Genomic DNA, 18,986 nt, shown 5'->3' with positions numbered 1-18,986 from the left:
TCATTGACTTCAGAGATGAGATCCTTTGGGCTCAAATAAGGGAGGCTGGAATGAAAGACAGGGAAGCCTGACAGAAGAATCTCCTCGTTACTCCTGGTACATCTTAAGTAAAACATCCCCATGGCTTCCAGCAATTCACCCTGTTTAGCAGACAAGCCCAGCAGATAGAGCATCCTCTAATTACTGATGGGGGATGCTCACTGAAAGCTGTCAGTAAGAGGAAGAAGAAAACAAATTTATGTTTCTACATAATAAGCTGACAATAGGCAGAACTGTCTGTCAAGGGATTAACTCAGACTAAATATCAATTCAGTAACATCAGCTTCCCCTCCTCCCAAGACTCAAATTCTTTCAATATGTTTAAATTTTATATATATATATATATATATATATATATATATACCCCACTCTTTTGGACCATTTTCCTCATTTTCCTATGTATGAGCATATAATACTGTGCAAATATTTCACCAGACTGATTTTCTTTCAAACTTTTAAGAACCACACAATCGATTCTTCCAGGTTTGAAAGACAGACAACCTAGGGCTGGTTTTTTACACATATGGAGCCACAACTTTTATAAATGCATGTGTTTACAGACCCTTACACAAAGAAAACTGCTCACATCTCCTGTGCAGAAGGCTGAGACTATCCAGTTTATATTTTTCTGAGTCTCTCCGGTAACCAACAAACAAAAGAAAAGACCACACAGCAGAAGAAATATTGAAAAACAACTCACTGGGACACCAGCAGCCTGGCCTGCTACCAATGATCAGTGACATTCCATTTCTTTCTTGGAGCCTGCTCCAGCTCCCACTGAAGTCAGTGGGCATTTCACTACCAACTTCAGTGGGAGCTGGCTCAGGCTTCAGTCATTTTCCTCTTGGATTGGCAAGGGATGCAAACGTTAGAGACGCAGCACGTAAAGCTCCTGATGGGAGGAAATAACACATCAGCACCCCTTTGGCTGATCAAGGAATGGGCACTGAACGTAAATCCTGCCAGTTGCTGCAAGGACAGCAACCATAATGCAACCAGAAAAGCAAGGTGCGGTTCGTGCTCAGGAGAAAGAAACCCTTTCCCCTTAAAAAAACCCCAAATGATTCAGGGATGACAAATGCCTAAGAGCTCCCAGCTTTTAAAACCCTAGCAACGTTTCCAGTTTGCTAATACTTAAAAAACGTTGCCAGGAGATAGAAATATACTGCTCTTACAAATCAAAGCACTGAAGATGAAGGTGGGAAATATAGTGCTTTCACAAATCAAAGCACTGAAGATGAAGGTGGCAGCGCTTGGCAAGCTGATCTGTGCTCACACCCTGAGCAGGGCAGCAGTGCCATGTCAGACAGAGCACACAAGGATGCCATCTCCAGCTGGGTGTGCACCCAACAGATCCGTGCACACTGAGCATCATCTCACTGTCACTGGCTCTGGTTTCAGCAGAGCTCACTCCTGTTATCTGATGGAAACGCGCCCCCGATTGAGCTCGGTGTGTGACCACCAGGGTGCCTGCTGCGATTTGCAAAGCACACGACAGAGCTCATCACGTCAGCAGCGAGGCCTGAGCCACCCCACTTTCATCTGCAGTTAACTTTTATTGTCAGGGGCTTCCCTTGGGCTCTCCCTTTTTTATCATTCCAAATTGACTTTTCTTTTTTCTTTAAATAAAAGGGCAATTGTCTGCTGCCAGCGAGTGCTAACAATCCACAATGAGCGACAGAACACCCCGGGCTGTCAGTAGCAATAGCGAGTTTATTGCAAATACTTTTATCCTGCCTGAAACAAATTTACATTAAAATTGGGAATTTGGCATATGCATGCAAAAAGAGCATATTTAATCACAGATAAAATCTTAACCTAGACCCCTTTTCAGCATGGATTCTAACACCAATTTATTTCTACAACTTTCCCTAATATTTCATCAAGAAGTCCATCATAGGATGGACGTTGGATACTTTGGAGGAACTCCTAAAGCAGCAGCTATGTAAGGAATTTGCCTCTGAAGTTTTTTTGATGCTGTTCTACTCCAGTAATGATTCCTGACTGACACCCTCCTACTCTAATGAACTCAGGGCAGGCAAAGCCAACCCTGCTGTCCCTTTGTGGAGCAGCTCTCCTCAGGTCAATGCTGATGGCAGCAGTGATGGCTTCAGGGATGCTGGAACTGCGTGGGCAGCTGCCCAACTTGCCTGGGACATGGCCAGATGTTTCTGCCTCTGAGCCATCACTGCCATTAAGGAATTTGCTTATGTGTGCACATCAAGCCAAATGCAACCTCATTTAAAAAGCACTGGTAAAAGTTACAGTGATAAGGGTAGAAAGTTAAAACCTCACACCAGAAGTGATGACCATGACATGCTACAAGGGTGTTCTTGTTTCATGAAACAGGCCCATGATAGAGAAACACCTCCATTCTTATCTCATTTTGAATAGTGTTTAGTTGTAGAAAGCAGCACAATCTCTTGGTGATTTATTTAATACAAGATTAGTAATACCTTCCACAAACTCTTTCCAATGACATCAACAGTTGCTGAATGATGGCTGTGCTAAAAGTGCATCTGTTGATTATGTCAGACCTTAAAAGATCATCTTGAAGCCCCACAGGAATGACTTAATGCAAAACATGAGTAGGTTTGTATATAAAAGGAATCATTGAGAGAGATGACAATATAACCTACTCAAGTGCCCCTCAAATGTGTGTGTGTATATATATATATATACACCTTCATCAATATATATATAAATATATATACACACACCTTGGTCTTGTTCATCCAACAGAATGCATTCTTAAAAGGCTGTGAAAATTGAAGACAAAAAGCCTGAACACTGTTTTAGCAACATGTCTTTTATTGCCCAGTCCTTGGACCGCTGTTAATAATCAACAGCAGTGTGTGCAGATGAAAATGTCATTTATGGTGCTTTAAAGACAATGAGGCATCCTTTTATTCCACCATATTATTAAAATAGATGCTTTTTATAGGAATGTCAGATGGAACTATAGGGAAAAAATATTAATTGCTGAAGCTACGCATCAAAAGAACAAAGGATGCAGAAATGCTGTTAGGCCTGTATCTTACAAATATAACAAGACACTGTCAAGCAAAGCTATCTGCTGATATCCTGGAATATGACAATAGGGAGCAGATACCCACTTGTAAGGCCTATTACAGAGGCAAAACTATCAGTTACTGCTCTATCATTCCCCAATGGCTCTGAGGCACTTATCTCAAACACACAAATGATGTTTCAACCATAATCAGAGCTACCTTAACAAGCACACATTAAATTGAAAAAAAAATTTAAAGAGACCTATATGAGGCTCGTTTGTAGACTAGCCCTAATGGATAAATACCTAAAACTTACCAAAATACATATTCAGTAATGAACACAGTAGTCAGGCATGTTAAGATAAATGTGATTTATACAACTGTAATGACAAAAGGAGACAAGGCAGTCCATTCTAAAACCCATGGTAAGGTCCATGCTCTAGCATTCCAGCTTACCAGCCCGGGGTGCAGGGTTAAGGAGAAAAGACTGTTGGCTAAGTAAACTGCCAAATCCTCTACCAATAAACTACAAAATCCTATTTACAAATGGGAAACGATGCTGCTACTCCTACATGCACATTTCTGCACTTTTATATGTGATATAGCCACCCAGAACAGTGCTAACTCGCTCTGAACAAGCACAAATTGCCTCCTTTTTCCTTCCTCCCGCAGCAAATCTTTCCAAGCCGGCCTTCAGCGAGGAGAGACCTAAGGACACCTTGCTTATGCTCCACAGAGGATCTAACAGCATGGCAGGGATGGATGTGACAAGGCTGATGCTGAAAACACAGCATCCGTGCAGAGAGAAGCCCTGAAAAAAGCCCAGTGAAACGGAGCCCCACGCTGGGCGTTTTAAACCGACAACACCGAGGCGGCGGTGGGCTCGGGAACGGGGAAGGGGCCGGGGTTTTCTTCGCTGGCCATGCTCGTTGTGTTTGACGGACCAGGCACCCGAAACACGGACAGACAGAACGCACAGCGGCAGGCACACACGGAGCGGGGTGCCCCGGCAGCGGCACGGAGCTCTCCCACACCCCGCCGAACAAAGGCCTCAGACACCCCCACGGCAGCGCCCAGCCCGGGCGCCGCACGGCACCCGCACTTACATGGCCTCAGACGGCTCCCGGACCAGGCCACCTGTCTGTGCCTGCTGCAGGGACTGCGAGCCTCCCATCCTCAGCGTGCCCTGGGCTCGGGGCTAGGCGACAGCAAGGCCGGCTTCCTGCGGAATCCCCCCGGCGAGCAGCCCCGGCAGCTCCGGCTCTGTGGAGGCTGCGGTGCTGCACTGCAGATGGGAACAGCTGCTCGCATCAGTGGCAGCACAGGCACGAACACTTCGGCAGCTTCTCCTCTCTGAAGCGTTGCCAGTTTTGGCGGTGGGTTGTTGTTCGGTTTTAGGGCTTGTTTTGGTTTTTTGGTTTTTTTTTTCCTGCCCAGATGAACGGTGTTTATAAAATAAAACAAAATCGCGGCCGCCGTGACGGGGTAATCATCTGCTAAACAGCTCCGGTGCAGGCGCCTGGAACGGTACTATTGGCTATGGAAACCGGCTTAAAAAAAATAAAAAAATTAAAAAAAAAAAAGAAGACGAAGAAAAGCAGACCCTCCCTTTAAGCACACATTGTCAGCTACTGTGGCTCTCTAAGGACCTGCAGGCAGGACCATTACATTGTGTTGACTCAGCCGATTTGAAATGCAAATGCCCGTGTGCGCCGGGCGCCGCGCACACATCTCCCCCCAGCCCGAGCAGCCGCGCTCATCGGGACCCGGGCACGGAGCAGTAACGAGCAGAACGGCTGATTTCTGCTCCTTTCACACACCAGCTCATCCCTCTTGCGGGGGAAAAAATGGAATCTTCCGTGAGGAACGTAGCGAGAATATCATGAGCAGCCAAGGTAAACAAGCCAAAGTGGGAGCAGCTCCATCCGACACTGGGGCGCTTTAACCATTCTGCTCCTGCCTGCACAGACCCCCTTGCTGGACAGGGATGCTTAATAAAGGTGGGGAGGATTTTTAGGACCACAGATTTCCAAATCCTGCAAATCAGCTCGTCCTTTTGCCATCGAGGAGGTACCAGGGCACTGGGAATTCTGAGATGCTGAAAAGGATGGGCACCATCGCTCTCCACATCCCTGTCGTTGGCAAGTAACAGATGATTCACATACAAGACGTGTTTCACATCATTAAAGGAGCAAAAAAAAAAAAAAAAAAAAAAAATCAGCTGCACTGCTGCCTGTATCAGGGATGAAACTCTAGGGATACAAATGGCTTGAAGCTATGTAACAATTCTGGATACATCACAGGGCGGAGGGGTCAAAAGGATCAGATAAATTTAACAAAAATATTAAAACGTGCTGACTTCCATGCCCCTATCAGTGCACAGCTTTTATGCTCTAGTGGAGGCCTCATTAGGCTCATGCTTTCAACAGTTTTGGGATTTTTTTCTCTGCTTGCATAAATCCAGTTGGGTTTTCTTGCTTGACAGAAGAATGACTACTGAATACATGTGTAATGTTCTGGTTCTCTGGGTGCACTCACAATAAATTGTTAGTGAGATAAGAGGAAACAAGAATGTTTAGAGAAGATTAAGAAATTTTCATTTCCAGAGGCTGCCTAAAATTTAATTCTGTTTTATGAACAGTATGAAGATAAATGATATTCTTCTTTTCCTTACTTTTTTTAAACTATAGGGAAAAGCCTGTGAGCCAGCACTTTGTTCTGCCACAAGCTTCCAAGCAAGTTATAATTTTGGGGTTGTTTAGTTTCTGACAAAAGCCAAACCCTCATTTCTAGCATCTCATTGCTCAAGACTCATCCCAAGTCCATCAGAGAAGCAGCAGCAGTGTCTCTCTCAGGGACTGAGCTCCAGAACTTCTGGAGCAGGGCTGGTGCCTGAGCCACAAGTGACCCCCAAACCCTGCAGCACTGAACACACAGAAAGTGCATAAAGTGTATGAAAATGTCCTATATACTCTCTGGCAGCAGATTTGAAATGGTTAATAACTCCAGGATTCCCATCCAGTATGGGAAATCAATGGTATTGGCCAACACACTAAAATTCCATCTCTGTATCCAGAGTCCCTCAAGTTGGTGTGTGGTAGCTCTACCTGGTCTTTGAATATCATAATAGCTCCCTGCTGGATTTCATTTCTACAGAAAGAAGAAAAATCCCTAGAAAGGCAAACACCAAATTAAGTAAAGCCCTACCAGGTACCTGGAAGCCAAGAGGGAGAACACAGGCACTGTTTGTCCTGGCACTGAGGGAAACAGGGATACTCCTAACAAGTGCAAAGAGTACACTTAAAATGCCTGTGTCAACTCCTTCAAGTTTCACTTGTACATTTATTAAATAAACAAAAACCTAATAAAAGAAAGCTGGGATTGAATCCTACTCTGAGTCAGCGTGGTCCTTTCAGGAGCTGTACAGTGCAGGTTTGCTTTTTTCCCATTCTCCAACGTTTCTATGCAACAAACATTCAAACTGAAATAGAACTGCAGGTCTTGGCAAACCTGCAGGACAGGAGGAAGGGCTTCATTCAGCCTTTGGAGCCCAGCTGTGGCCCTGCTCACTCTGTCTGGGTTAGAGGGGGCTCAGGGTTATGGTGAGGGGTGTCACAGGCAAGGCAGTGCCTCCTTCTCCCCTCCATCCCACCCCAGTTCCTGTGCACAGCTCAGAGATTCACCAGAGGACGGCTCAGCGCCTCTGAGCTTCTCCTGCTCATGAGGAGCACAGGATTTCTCTCTTCCCTGTGAGAAATTAACCACCCAAGCAGCTCAGCTGCAGCACTGTGAACTCCTGCTGGCCATGGTCTTTCACAAAAAGCTGTGCTGTAACTGAGCCTTGGACTGGAGGGACTTGGTTGCCTATGGGATGCAATAACAAACACTAAACTGATGTTTCTGGCCAACACGTGCAAGAAGCCAAAATGCAGATTTACTCCTGATTTGGCCATGAAATCTGCTACACTACAAAGCTGCAGCCCATCCTGACTGGTAAGAAATACCTCAGATGAGAGGAGCTCCACCTCTCCTGCCTGGCCCCAGCTCACCCTTCGGGCCTGCCAAGAAGCATCAACTTAGCACTAAATTTAGTGTGGGCTTTTAAAAATACAAGAACCGTGTTGACACTCTGAGTACATTTGGTAAGAACTTCTCTGGAACCTTAAAAACACACAGATGTAGCTCAGAAAGAAAAAAATCTCATTGTAGCTTCAAAGGATTTTAAAATGCCCCAGGCACTTCAGCCTAGGGTTTAAAAGCCATGTAACAACTTATTGTGATCCCACTGCTGAAAATCCTATTTAAGTATTCAGTACCATCCTTGAAAATTAATCATTTTCTCTTTCTGCCTCTTTCACCCATTTAAGCAAGAGCCATATTTTGGCCTCTACTAAATTAATGTTTTATTGAAACTGGATGTCCACTGATTAGTTGCTTAAAACACTCTACAGACTCCTAAATATTTGGTCTTATTCCATTTTGTGTTTATATATCAATTCAAACTTTGGTCACTTGCACCCAATTTGAAAATTTTGGCTTCCATCAAAAAACAATACTGAGCAGGACATGATAAGGTTTGAGATACTGAAATTTATGTTCTGTTTCTTTGCTCTTGGCTTCAGTGTCCATCGTGCCAGGCATTTACACAAGTTATAAACACGACCACACATACACACACGCACACAGAGAACATCAAAGAGCCTGCTGAAAGAAAAGCCTTCCTCACACATCTGTTCCCCAGGGAAGCAGGGCTGAATATTGAGCTGTACCTCCTAGCTGCAATGCATTATTGAGGTACTGTGCACAAACAAGCACCACATGAAAGAAAATGCAAAGACAGAGCAAAACCAAACATCCCAAGCAAAAAGGGGTTTCTCTGGTATCTGAATGCTGCTGCCAGAACTCTAAGGAACAGTACTTCCTATAAAAAATAAAAAAATCCAATCAAACAAAGGGTGGGGAAATGTTTTACAAAACAGATTATTGTTTAAACATAATTCTAACCCTCAATAATTTTTATGTATATATATGTATATATTTTTATTTAAATATATAGTATATATATATATATATATTTCAATATATATATGTATATAAATATTCAATTTTTTATTTATTTAAATGATACTGGTTTTGGGCCCCAAAGCCTTGAAGGCAGATTGGGAAGAAGCTTTCACCCCAAAGCCTCTCTTACTTGTAGGCTGCCTGGAATCAAAGGGTTCATGGCAAGGCTGTCCACAATATCAGAGGAAGTATCTTATAATTTCCACCTCCCTAGAGGACAGTAATTTAAAATTCCTTTAATAAAAAGATTAAAATTTTTTATTCCAGCCAGGTCCCTCCATGCTCCAGCTCACCACCTGCACTGCTGTGGGACAGGAACAACATTTAGCACTGCTGCTGTCACAGAAACCTCCTTCAGAAAGTCACAGCTAAGCACAGAAACCCAACCAAACCATGTGATTAATTTTTTTTTTTTTTTTGTTCCAGGGAATAGAAGAAAATTAACTATATTCCAGCCAAAACCAGGATAGCACAGAACTGCATGTGAGCAAACCACAGTTTAAAATTAAAAATCTTTATTATTTTGAAAGATGATAACCCAAACCAACCCTGGAGGGCCAAGCTATGACCTCTTGCTGCTATCAGATAATGAGAGCAATGAAAAAAAAAAGCAAATTTCTTTCTCTCCCTTACTTTTATGAGCACCTTTGTACTACAAATAAAAGAACAAATACAAAAGTTAGCTGAAACATGTGACAAATGTATCCCATTTTGGTATACTGGCAAAAACCAGTGAAAGGTTAACACAAATTGGAACATCTGTGCTTTAGCAGTGCCTAATAAACAGATAGGTACTGCAGTTCATGGCCATGGTATACTTATTATTATAGTCTATAATTAGCCATTTAAAGATGCATTTATTGCCATCCTTCTAAAATCCAGTTATCCTTAGCTTAATTTCATTCCAGTATAGATAAATCAGAAATTCCTACACAGAGTGACAGACCTTCAGATTGAAACCATGGGTTCGTTGGTTTGGTGGTTTTTTTTTTGCTAGCTGTAGGTTTTGGATTAGTTTTTGCTCAGCATTTATCTTTTAATGGTCTAAGAGTGGGGCACTGATTCACCACTGGAGAGTGTAAATGAAATCTGAGCAGTAAAATAATTGCAGAGTGTTAAATCAGTGGGATATTTTTCAATACAGTTTTCAAGGAAAACAGAAGCAATTTGTTCAATTGCCTCTGTGCATCACCTGGCACAACTCAGCCTTATCCATGTCACCGTGGTACAAAATGATCCACCGCCAAACAACACCAGGAGATGCTGGGTGTAAAGCTTAACAGACTTAACTTGTTCTTACAGATCAAATACTTAAATAGACACATTGTCTGCTCCACCACTTATCTAGATTAACATAGAGTGAGTGCTTTATTTGCATTGATACACTCCTCATGAAAACACACAATGTCCCAGAGTTTTAAGCCTGAGCCCACTGACATCTGCTAATTCCAAGAAAACAGGAGAGACCTGTGACGATGCAGCCAGGATGGACACTGAAGCTGACAAGAAACAAACATTAATGTGTGTTTCAAATAAAAATAAAACCAAGACAAAACATAAATAATTGCACCCCTCCCCACTGATCCCAGCTTGGTTGCTAAGGTCACTGCTTAATCTAAATTGCAAGTGAGATTAATGGCATTAAGAGTTATGAATAACCAAGATGCCTGCTTAGTTATTGAAATGTCCAGCACGGGAAAGGCAGGGGAGGACAACAAAAGGGGCCCTGCTCGGTGCTGCTGGGGGGCTCCAGGCTCTCAGGGGCCGGCAGTGAATCACCGTCAGCGACGTGAGAACCGCGCACCCCGCAGGATTCCACGTTCCAAAGCCTCCCCTGGAACTGAGGAGCCACACCAAGAGGGACAGGAGGTTCCCAGGAGCTGAGCTCAGCCCTGGCTGTGGGTGCTGCCCGGCAGGAGCGGGGCTCTGCCCCACACAGAGCCTCAGAGGGGGCAGAGTTTGGGGTCAGGGCAGCCAAACCCCCACACCTCACTCTGCAGCCTCTGCTCTGCTGTTTGCTGCTTTGCTTTCCCTCCTGCCAAGGCACAGACATTTCTGTTTTGGATTTTGGGCTCTATCATGCTACTGCTGTAAGAGCCAGGCCTGAATTCCTCGGATCACAAACAAAACTTTAAACTCCTATTTACCAAATTTCTGTCCTGGCCTTCAGACTGGGACCACAAGCATCACCACAACAAAGGAGGGATGTTGTTTTCCTGCCGAACATGCCTCTGCAGACCATGTCCACGAGCCAAATACCCAAATTCTGTTGGCATTTCCAAACAACAGAGTTGCAAAAACACCATCACAGACGACAGGAGATCATCCTGCTTCCATGCTTCTTTTTAAGTCTCTGAACATCCTGAGGTGTAAGATCCCTAGGGCAGCTGGAGCCAGGCTTGTGAGGGAAGGAGCTGCCTCATGCCAGGAGGGGACTGACATTTTTAAGGATTTTATGCACCTGCCCTGAGCTGACAAGATCAGTGCTGAAAATGCTCTCTGGGAGCACCTTGTTGCAGGAGATTACAGCAAGCAGAATCCAAAGGCCTGCTGGCCTCAGGGCCCAAGTAAAGAATTAGATGATGAAAATGCAGGATGAAGAAAGCAGACAAGAACAGCATCCCCCCTGGTGCGATGCTCTGCTCTGGCTGCTAAGGATGGGTGGTCAAATGACTGCCTTAAAGAAGTCAGCGTGCAGCTTCAATTTGATTTCATGAGCGTTAACACAAAATTGGTCTGAAGTATGTCTGGTGTGTTTCAATGGCTTCTTTAAGCTTTTGCTTTCAGAAGATTTAGCATTAGAGCACCCCAAAAGCCCATGCCATATTTTAGCATAAAATATTTTGTACTGAGAAATACAAAACACACCTGACAACAGTTTTAGCTTATTTATTACCTGCTCTAGGACAAGAGGTGATCCCATACAAATCCTCCACCCTCCTGGCAGTGTCAGGAGCTGTCCCTGTGTGTGCCACAGTGCCAAGGAACAGCATCCCAAGCCTAGAGTCTAATTTCTGAATATTTACTGCCATGGTTTTTGTGGGATGCAGAATGATCAGTGCTGTTCTCAGACTCCTTGTGGATGGATTAATTAGCGTAACGACATTTTCATTTTCATGCTGCTGAACCTGTTCTAGCAGCAAGGAAATTACCATAAATTGCCTGAGGGAACCTGTAAAATACACAGGAGTAACAGGCAGACAGAGGGCTACCATCACCCTTTTGTCCATGCCCTCAGACTGAGAGCAGCTTTACCAGACACACAAACAATTGCTCTCTTTGAGCAAACCTGCAGGCAGAGCACCCCAGCGAGCCCAAATTCCCAACCAGCAAGTGCTTAGAAAACAGGTGACATTTCCCACTTGTGTCAAGCACCCATTAATGCTTTGCCTTTTAAAAATGGAGCTGCTGGCAGCTATTTGTTGACTGTCCCCCACATCCTGGGTTCACCCAGATAACCCCACCACGCCAGTCCCACACCCAGCTACAAGAAAATCCACAACACTTTGGGCTTGAAACACAACAGACACCCCAGAGTTTGATGTTGTTAGTAATAAATTGAAAATGTCTACACAAAGCATCCTCCTGCCTGGGGCTGAGCAGTTCTAAACACAGGACTCAGGAGACAATCTCCTGTAAAAACCTGGAATGATGGAAAGGGATGAAGAGCAGCACTGTGGCTCATTCCTGTCCATTTTTTACAGGCTGGCTAGTTATGTGTAAGGGATCTATTTTTGCGCTGTTTTTCATGGTGTCAGCCACAAAGCCTCAACAAAAATCCTTGGGTTTAGTTTATAAGAATTAAACAACTTTATTTCAATGCCTTCTATCTGTTGCTATCCTCAAAAAGGCATCACTTCACTTGTGCACCAGACAGTCCAGACAAACACCTACTATCCAGTTCACATGAGAAACATAAAACCCACAAAAACTACACATTCCTTCTGCCCCAGAAAACTCCAAACCCAAAAAAAACCCTGCAAATTCCCACATTTTGGAAGGAAAGAGGCATTTGTATCCCTCAATTCTCATCTCTTCCTTGCTCAATGCACTTGTAAACTTAAATGTTGTAACACATTCCTTTCAAAAGGGTTAAATTCAGTCAAGAGAAAAAAACTGGTTTCTGAAACCCATTTAATTCCTTCTTGGTTTTGAATATATCATTAAAATCAACTCAGTCTAGGATTATCAGTGTTGGTCCAAAATGAAGGCAATACATTGAATTTTATTTCCTCAGTTTCAAACCAAGCCTCTCTGAAGGTGGGCAAAAGGAGAAAACTTGCTTTCAACACACAATCAAGCAAATAAAACCCAGAAGTCATAAAGCTTATCCTGTTTTTCTGCCTGACACCAATTCTTCAGCTTTGCTTCCTCCCAGGGAAGCATTATGAAACATTTTGGAAACCAACAGCACAGAAAGTAGAGCTTTGTGTAAACGCTGTTGTGACTTTCTGCTTTCAGAGAGATTTGTTGCCGTGCTCCCAATTGGTTCCAGGATCATTTCAGGAAAATTAGGTAAGACAGAAATGTGTATTTGATTTTAGAGATCAACAGACATTCCCTGTCCATCCAAAGTCTCTCAAAATGTTCAGACTCCAGTCTGCTGTAGCTTTTGGAAGAAAACTGACCTGGTATCTGACAACAGGGAGGGCCCAGCTCTGCATTCCCATCAGCCACACAGAACATCACAGGTGCAATTTTTAAGTGAGACTGCAGCAGAGGACAAGCTCAAAATCAGGACTTGGTTTTTGTTCTCCAGAACAAATCATGTCCATCTCTGCTCCTCACAGCACAAAGAGATGGAGCAGCTCCCCAGAGACTTTCCAGCTCTGTCCATAGGCTTCCATAAAGAATCAGCTATTCTCTAGCAATATTTCAGCACTTCTCTCCAATTATGAAGTGTCTGTGACACGGTTCATAATGTGATCATCATAATCATAGAGGAGACTGCAATGCCTCAAGGATCCATTTTACAGAAAATCAGAGAGTGGTCCAGCAGCTGCGCAAGTTCAGCACCTTGCCAGACATTTCTCATCAATGTGACAAAGTGAAACGGAACCCAATTTGCAGGCTATTATTTTCCATGGTTGATTTGACTCAATACACAGGAACCACATAAAAATACAATGTAATCTCAGAAGCATTCACATAAGGGGCTGATTACAACAGCAGACAGCTATTTGGACAGAAATATTTTTTATTTTCAAGAGGGTGCAAGAGTGATCTTTTGTCCAACGAACAACTCTAATTCTCACCTCTATGCGCATCTAAAGTCCATCAAGATACAAACGCACCAGTTCAGCTGCAGAGAAAGAAGCTGTGGGTGACAGGATCACTACTCTCAAGGCATAGTGATGTGAGAAGTAAAAAGATTTCTAGATAGCTGTAAAAGCAGGCTCCAAACAGATAATGAGGGTGCTGGGAGTGCACGTTTGGGCTGCTGACATCCTGGGCTGGATTTGGATTCTGCATTAAGAAGTTCTACTAACACAACATTTTTTTACATTTTGCCTGAACATTTTGCCTCTTTTGGCAACAACATGTTGCCCAAAGAGGCTGTGGACTTCCCACCTCTGGAAGTGTCCAAGGCCAAGAGTTTCTTATGCACACACAGACATTTACACTATTAAACATACATCAATATCAAAACAAAACAAACTTCAGAGGCACAAGCCAATCTAAATATGTAAGCACAGCAGCTGTGCTTGCCTGCAGAGTTCTGAAGTTACTTCTGTTGTTGAAGCTGAATTCTAGTGAAAAGGAAAAGAAAATCCCCATGTTTTAGTGGTTACAATTTGGATTTGTAAACAACAGTAATTTGTGACTGCACTACAGCACTCCCAGAATGTGAAATCCAGGCTATCTGTGAAGCTCAAACAATTCTGGATGATTCTCTGGAAAGAGCCAACATCTTGGGGTGAGCATTTTCCAGCTTAAAATCTCATATGCCCATTTTTCTCCAACTTCAATCCTCTCCAGATGACAGAAGTTGCATACTGCTGCAAAACACTTGTTCTCCATCAATGATACACAGGTTTGTGCACTGCAGTGTCATGGAAGAAAACTACAAAGACCTGGCCTAACTGTGCCTCAGCAGCACACACACTAAAGGTGAAGACACCATTTTTCTGATCAAAACAATCAGGAGTTAAGAAGAAATAATTAATCAACATTTCCTAGATATTAAAGTCAATAGTTTTTCACCAGCATTTGCTAATAGCTCTTTGTGCACTGTTCACAGCAGAACACGTCTATTGTGCACATTTTAATTCATAATTCAGAGTACCCTCCTGCTGACAGCAGCATCTTTTGGCATTTCTGAGCAGAGCTTTAGTGGCATAACTGCATTTCCTGTGGTGTCTCCTGTCGTGCATCCCACTTGTCACAAGCTGCCGTGGGTATTGGTGGGGTGGAGAATGCTGCTCTCCAGGGAGTGCCCATTTCATCTTCTCAGCTGTGCTGTGACCTTTTCCATTAATAGATGTCACAATAAGGGCAGGCCTTGATTGCTGAGCCCCAAGAGCAGACTGGTTAATCACCACAGACAGGAATATCCAAGCACATGTCTTGTCTATATTTGAGATGGGATGGTTGGGACATGATCTTTATGGTTCCTTCCAACCTAAATAATTCTGTGAGTCCAACTCAATTTAGGGGTTTTCAAAGCAAAAACGTGCTGGAGCACCTGTGAAACACTATGGCAACAGTCAGTGTAAATCTGAGGGAGTGAAACATTTAACTTTGAAATCAAGGTAATATTTATTCAGCAAGAGTGAAACCAGCTGAAAAATTTCTTCCTTCACTACTGACAGTGGCAATGCAAATCAGGTGTGGGGTGGGGAAGTTGCTGGCAGCATCTCAAGGGGAATGAGCAGAACAGTCCTCTTAAACAGGACCTGATCTTGCACAGTTTCACACCCAGAAACAAATTAAAAAAAAAAAAAAAACAGCAAAATTTAATTCAATAAAGGAAAATATTGGGGGAAAAAACATAAAAAAATAATAGTTTAAAAACAGAAGGAAAGATCAGCATAGTAATAACCAGTGTAGCCTAAGCTCCCTCTTCTGGTATTTTGGAGTAGATACACTGGATTAGCCAGGTATTGATAAATCTAACATTTGGATTCAAAATCCAGCAGCAAAATGTTCATATAACTCAGACAAAACACCTGTCAAACTTAGTCAGCCTCTTTCACACTAGAAACATTTCTTAAGCAAAAGATGTAAAGACATGGCAAAGTCTTGTAACAACTGAAATCACACAATACCTTTTCTTTTCCCTTGTGAAACCTTTGGTTTCTTCAGCAGGCAGCTCTACACCATCACCAGGGGCCACAGCCAAAGGTGCATCCTCAGAAACGTGGTTATCAACTCCCTTGCAGCTATCAGGATTGGAAGTGCTGCAAAATAGGTATTAAAAATATGCTGACACATTTCAGAAATGCCCATGAAGCTTTAATAGTCTCTTTACAGGATGATCTTTGGCTGGATCTACAAGGAGCTGTAAGGAGCACATCATGCCCTCCCAAATTCCCTCTCTCCCACTTCCCAAAAATTACTTCTTCCTCCAAACATTATTTCACTTCACTTCTGGGCTGACCACATCATCAGCCTCTATAGACCATAACATTAAGTGCTAGACTTTAACTGTATATGAAATCAGTATAATAAATAAATAAATCACTAATGACTGCTTTGCTGTTCCCACACAGCCCTTTCTCCTCACTGTACAATATAAACATTTGATTAAGCAATTTGTGTTTTTGCAAAAAACCCTAAAATCTGGGACTAAAACAATCTCCTACTTTAAAAGCTCTCCCCAGGCTGCAAAGCTGAACAGAGTAATCCCAGAACTGATCCCATGGATGTGAGGTCCCCCTGCTCAGCAAAGCCCCGTGCTCAGGAGCAGGGCAGTGACCACAAACTCCCCCTGCTCTCAGCCACACTCATTAACAGAAAAGGAAATAAGAACCAATGACTTCATGTCTCAAAAGCAGGAGCAGTTCAAGGTCTTGTCATGCCACACTGGCCCTTCCAGGACAGAGGGACACAAATATCCTGGGGTAGCAGCCACACACAACAGCCTCTCCTGCTGCTGCTGCCAGAGATACAGACACCAACGCTGATGGAAATGTTGATGGAAACAGGATGTGACTGAGAAGGTTCTTACAGGTTTCCTGAATTAAATATGAACAGCTATCTTAGTCATTCCTTTCCAATTTTTCTCTCCTCTTCCCCCAGTAATTACACTGGGATTGCAGGCAGCAGATGGAATTGTGTTACTGATGGAGAGTTAGTGAGGTCCAGGGACAGGCTGTTCCCTTCTCTGGTGCACAAACAGAGCACAAGCCTAAACCACATCCCTGACTTCAGTCACAACACACAGGAGCACGAGAGCAGCCACCTCCCCAAGTGCTTGTCCACTCAGGCACTGAGATCTCCAAAGCTCTTTGTGAGTGTAGTTTACCTTGATTAGCTTATATCCACAAAGCTGCTTTGTGCCATATGGGGCAACTACCCAGCTATCTCTTCCAAGAAATTATCTCTGCTTTCCTCACTCCTTCCCTCCTTTCCTTCCTTCTGTTTTCCCAAACTGCCCTGATGCTGACAGACACTCGAAATTTTCAGCCCCATCAAGCGAATACAAATAAATAAATAATGATTAAGAAGCAGGCTGTTTCCTTTTTCATGCAAAGGCCTTTGTCCTTGGCTAAAAATGTCTCTGTACTAATATAGTAACAGCATCCTCTCTATAGCAAGGCTGTGACTATATAGGGGCACAGGGAGAGCAGTGAAAGTAAGATTTTTAAAGCAGAAAGAAGTGAACTGCTAAAAATAAGTGAATGCTGAACATCTGTTTGGAGAGCAAACAAAGAGCTGCAAAACCCAAACAATTCACAAGAGGGCCCAGCCAAACGAGCACCAAAGGCACACAAATTATGGCCCTGGTGTTATGGACACACAAAGCTGCCCCAGTCTTACAGAAGCACCTGTGTTATCCACACTCTTCACACAGGTCCTAAAGATCATCTGCAGCCCTTCAGCTTCCCCTCCAAGCCTTTCCACACCAAATGAAACCATTTTCAGAGATATTCTGACTAATGAGTGTCATTCCCAACAGTAAAGCAAAGCTTGCCATCAACACACCAGCATTTCTGGAAAAGCTCTGCTTCCCATCCTTCCCAAAGCCCTGTGTCCACTCCTGCTCCTGTTCTGACACACTGCAAAATTGAGGCAGGGAGCACAGAACAGAAACCCTGTCCAAAACAAAGACTTTCTGTCCACTCTGAGCTCTCCAGCCTCACCCTGCATCAACTGGGGTCCATCTGGGACTTTCATCACCTCAGACGTGAAATGGCTACATCAAAACCTCTCCACAGCTCTTATTAAATCAAGATTTTCCATTAAACTTTTTTCTCAACTGGTGATATTTTAATGCTTGCAAGAAGAATACTACCAAAAGGCCCAAGCCTTCTCAGTGCACTATATACATTGACCAGTATTTATCCTACGGAGGTGAGCTGCTTAGAAAACAACAATTTTCAAGCACTATCTCTTATAAGAAAACCTCAAAAATAATTTTCTGACTATCTGTGTACACAGACAAGCGTGGGTACTCCCTGTTTGTGCTGCCAACACTGAGAAGTACACCATAAATACATGCAGCAAGTGCCTTCTAAGCTGTCATTTTTTCCTGGGCATTTGCAGGTTTGGGGTTTTTTGCCCACAAGCCAGGAAGGAAGTTTCAGGGAACAGACAGACACTGCTCAGAAGTGTTTCACACCCCTAACCTGGAGCCCAGCTAAGCTGTGGCCTTGTACAGACAGGGCTTTATTTGCCTTCTCTACCTTTCCAAGGCAAACATTCCTCCTACAACACACCAGTCCTGTTGCAGAGCTCTGCACCTGCAGAGCAAAGAGAAACCTGTGCCTGGCCAAAACTTCTCCTAGAGCAACGTGTACTGGCAAATCAGAGTGAACTTGGCCTTTCATTGCTGAACAAAAATGCTTGGCAGAACCACCAGTGAACTTTTTACCTAATTCTTTCCAGGGCACTTCTCTGTAGAGAAATAAAATCTTAATGAGCAGATGCTAGCATGTTGTCCTGATCAATATGGTATCAGTCAGTCTCCCCCAAGAAGCCAAACAAAGATAGAGTTTCTGACTGGACAGATGGAGGGACAACCTGATCTCTGACTCTGCCCTGCCATCTGGAAGCCATTTAGCACAAACTGACCCCCACCATCCATGCACCATGATTTTTCCCTTCAAAGTGCCCACCATCTGCATTATGTGACACTCCCCATTCCTGATGGGGAAATACACAGAAACAAAAGCAAATTTAGTAAATTACTAAATATTTTGGGGAAAAACACACACTATATGATTGCACCTTACTGCAGACAGACTGGAATAACACCATGGCATTCAGAGCCCCTGTAACATTTCCATTTTACAGAGGTACCCAGCAGGCAGCACAGAGACATCACATTGTGCATTGTATCCACTCACACTGAAATGCACTGGTGCAGTGCTTCTACATAAAATGCCATAAAAGCAGAGACTTTAATAAGATTATTTTACTTATATCAGCAATAATCTGCTCCATGAAGGTGAATTGCTGATGACAGATAAGGCATGGAAGAACAAACATCACTGAGGCTCCTCCCTTGGGTGAGAGAAGCCCAGTCCTGCTATGTGAGCATAATCCCAGTGTTTTGACACTTTCATTTGCTACCAACTTTATATTGTTGGCAGAGCCCAGGGAAGCCAGCAGAGCTGCTGCTGCAGGAGGAGCTGCACCAGGACTGAGCACACAGGAGTTCATTAAAGCAGGGCTGCAGCTGCACTGATTTAACCCCTCCTCTGCCAA

The 18,986-nt window shown here is 43.5% G+C and overlaps 1 protein-coding gene across 7 annotated transcripts in view; it reads right to left on the bottom strand.

Annotated features, from left to right (window-relative positions):
- Nucleotides 1-18,986, bottom strand: part of TACC2 (transforming acidic coiled-coil containing protein 2) — a 90,428-nt gene that overhangs the window by 53,153 nt on the left and 18,289 nt on the right. For all 7 annotated transcript variants that reach the window (XM_058810179.1, XM_058810183.1, XM_058810181.1 and 4 more), the window contains exon 3: nt 15,383-15,514. In XM_058810179.1, the coding sequence (XP_058666162.1) occupies nt 15,383-15,514 (132 nt within the window). The remainder of the gene's footprint in view (nt 1-15,382; nt 15,515-18,986) is intronic.

Source organism: Ammospiza caudacuta, chromosome 9 (assembly GCF_027887145.1).
Source record: "Ammospiza caudacuta isolate bAmmCau1 chromosome 9, bAmmCau1.pri, whole genome shotgun sequence".
Lineage (NCBI taxonomy): Eukaryota > Metazoa > Chordata > Aves > Passeriformes > Passerellidae > Ammospiza > Ammospiza caudacuta.
The sequence above is the reverse complement of the archived record's forward strand: the minus strand, read 5'-3'. Positions and strand labels throughout refer to the sequence as shown.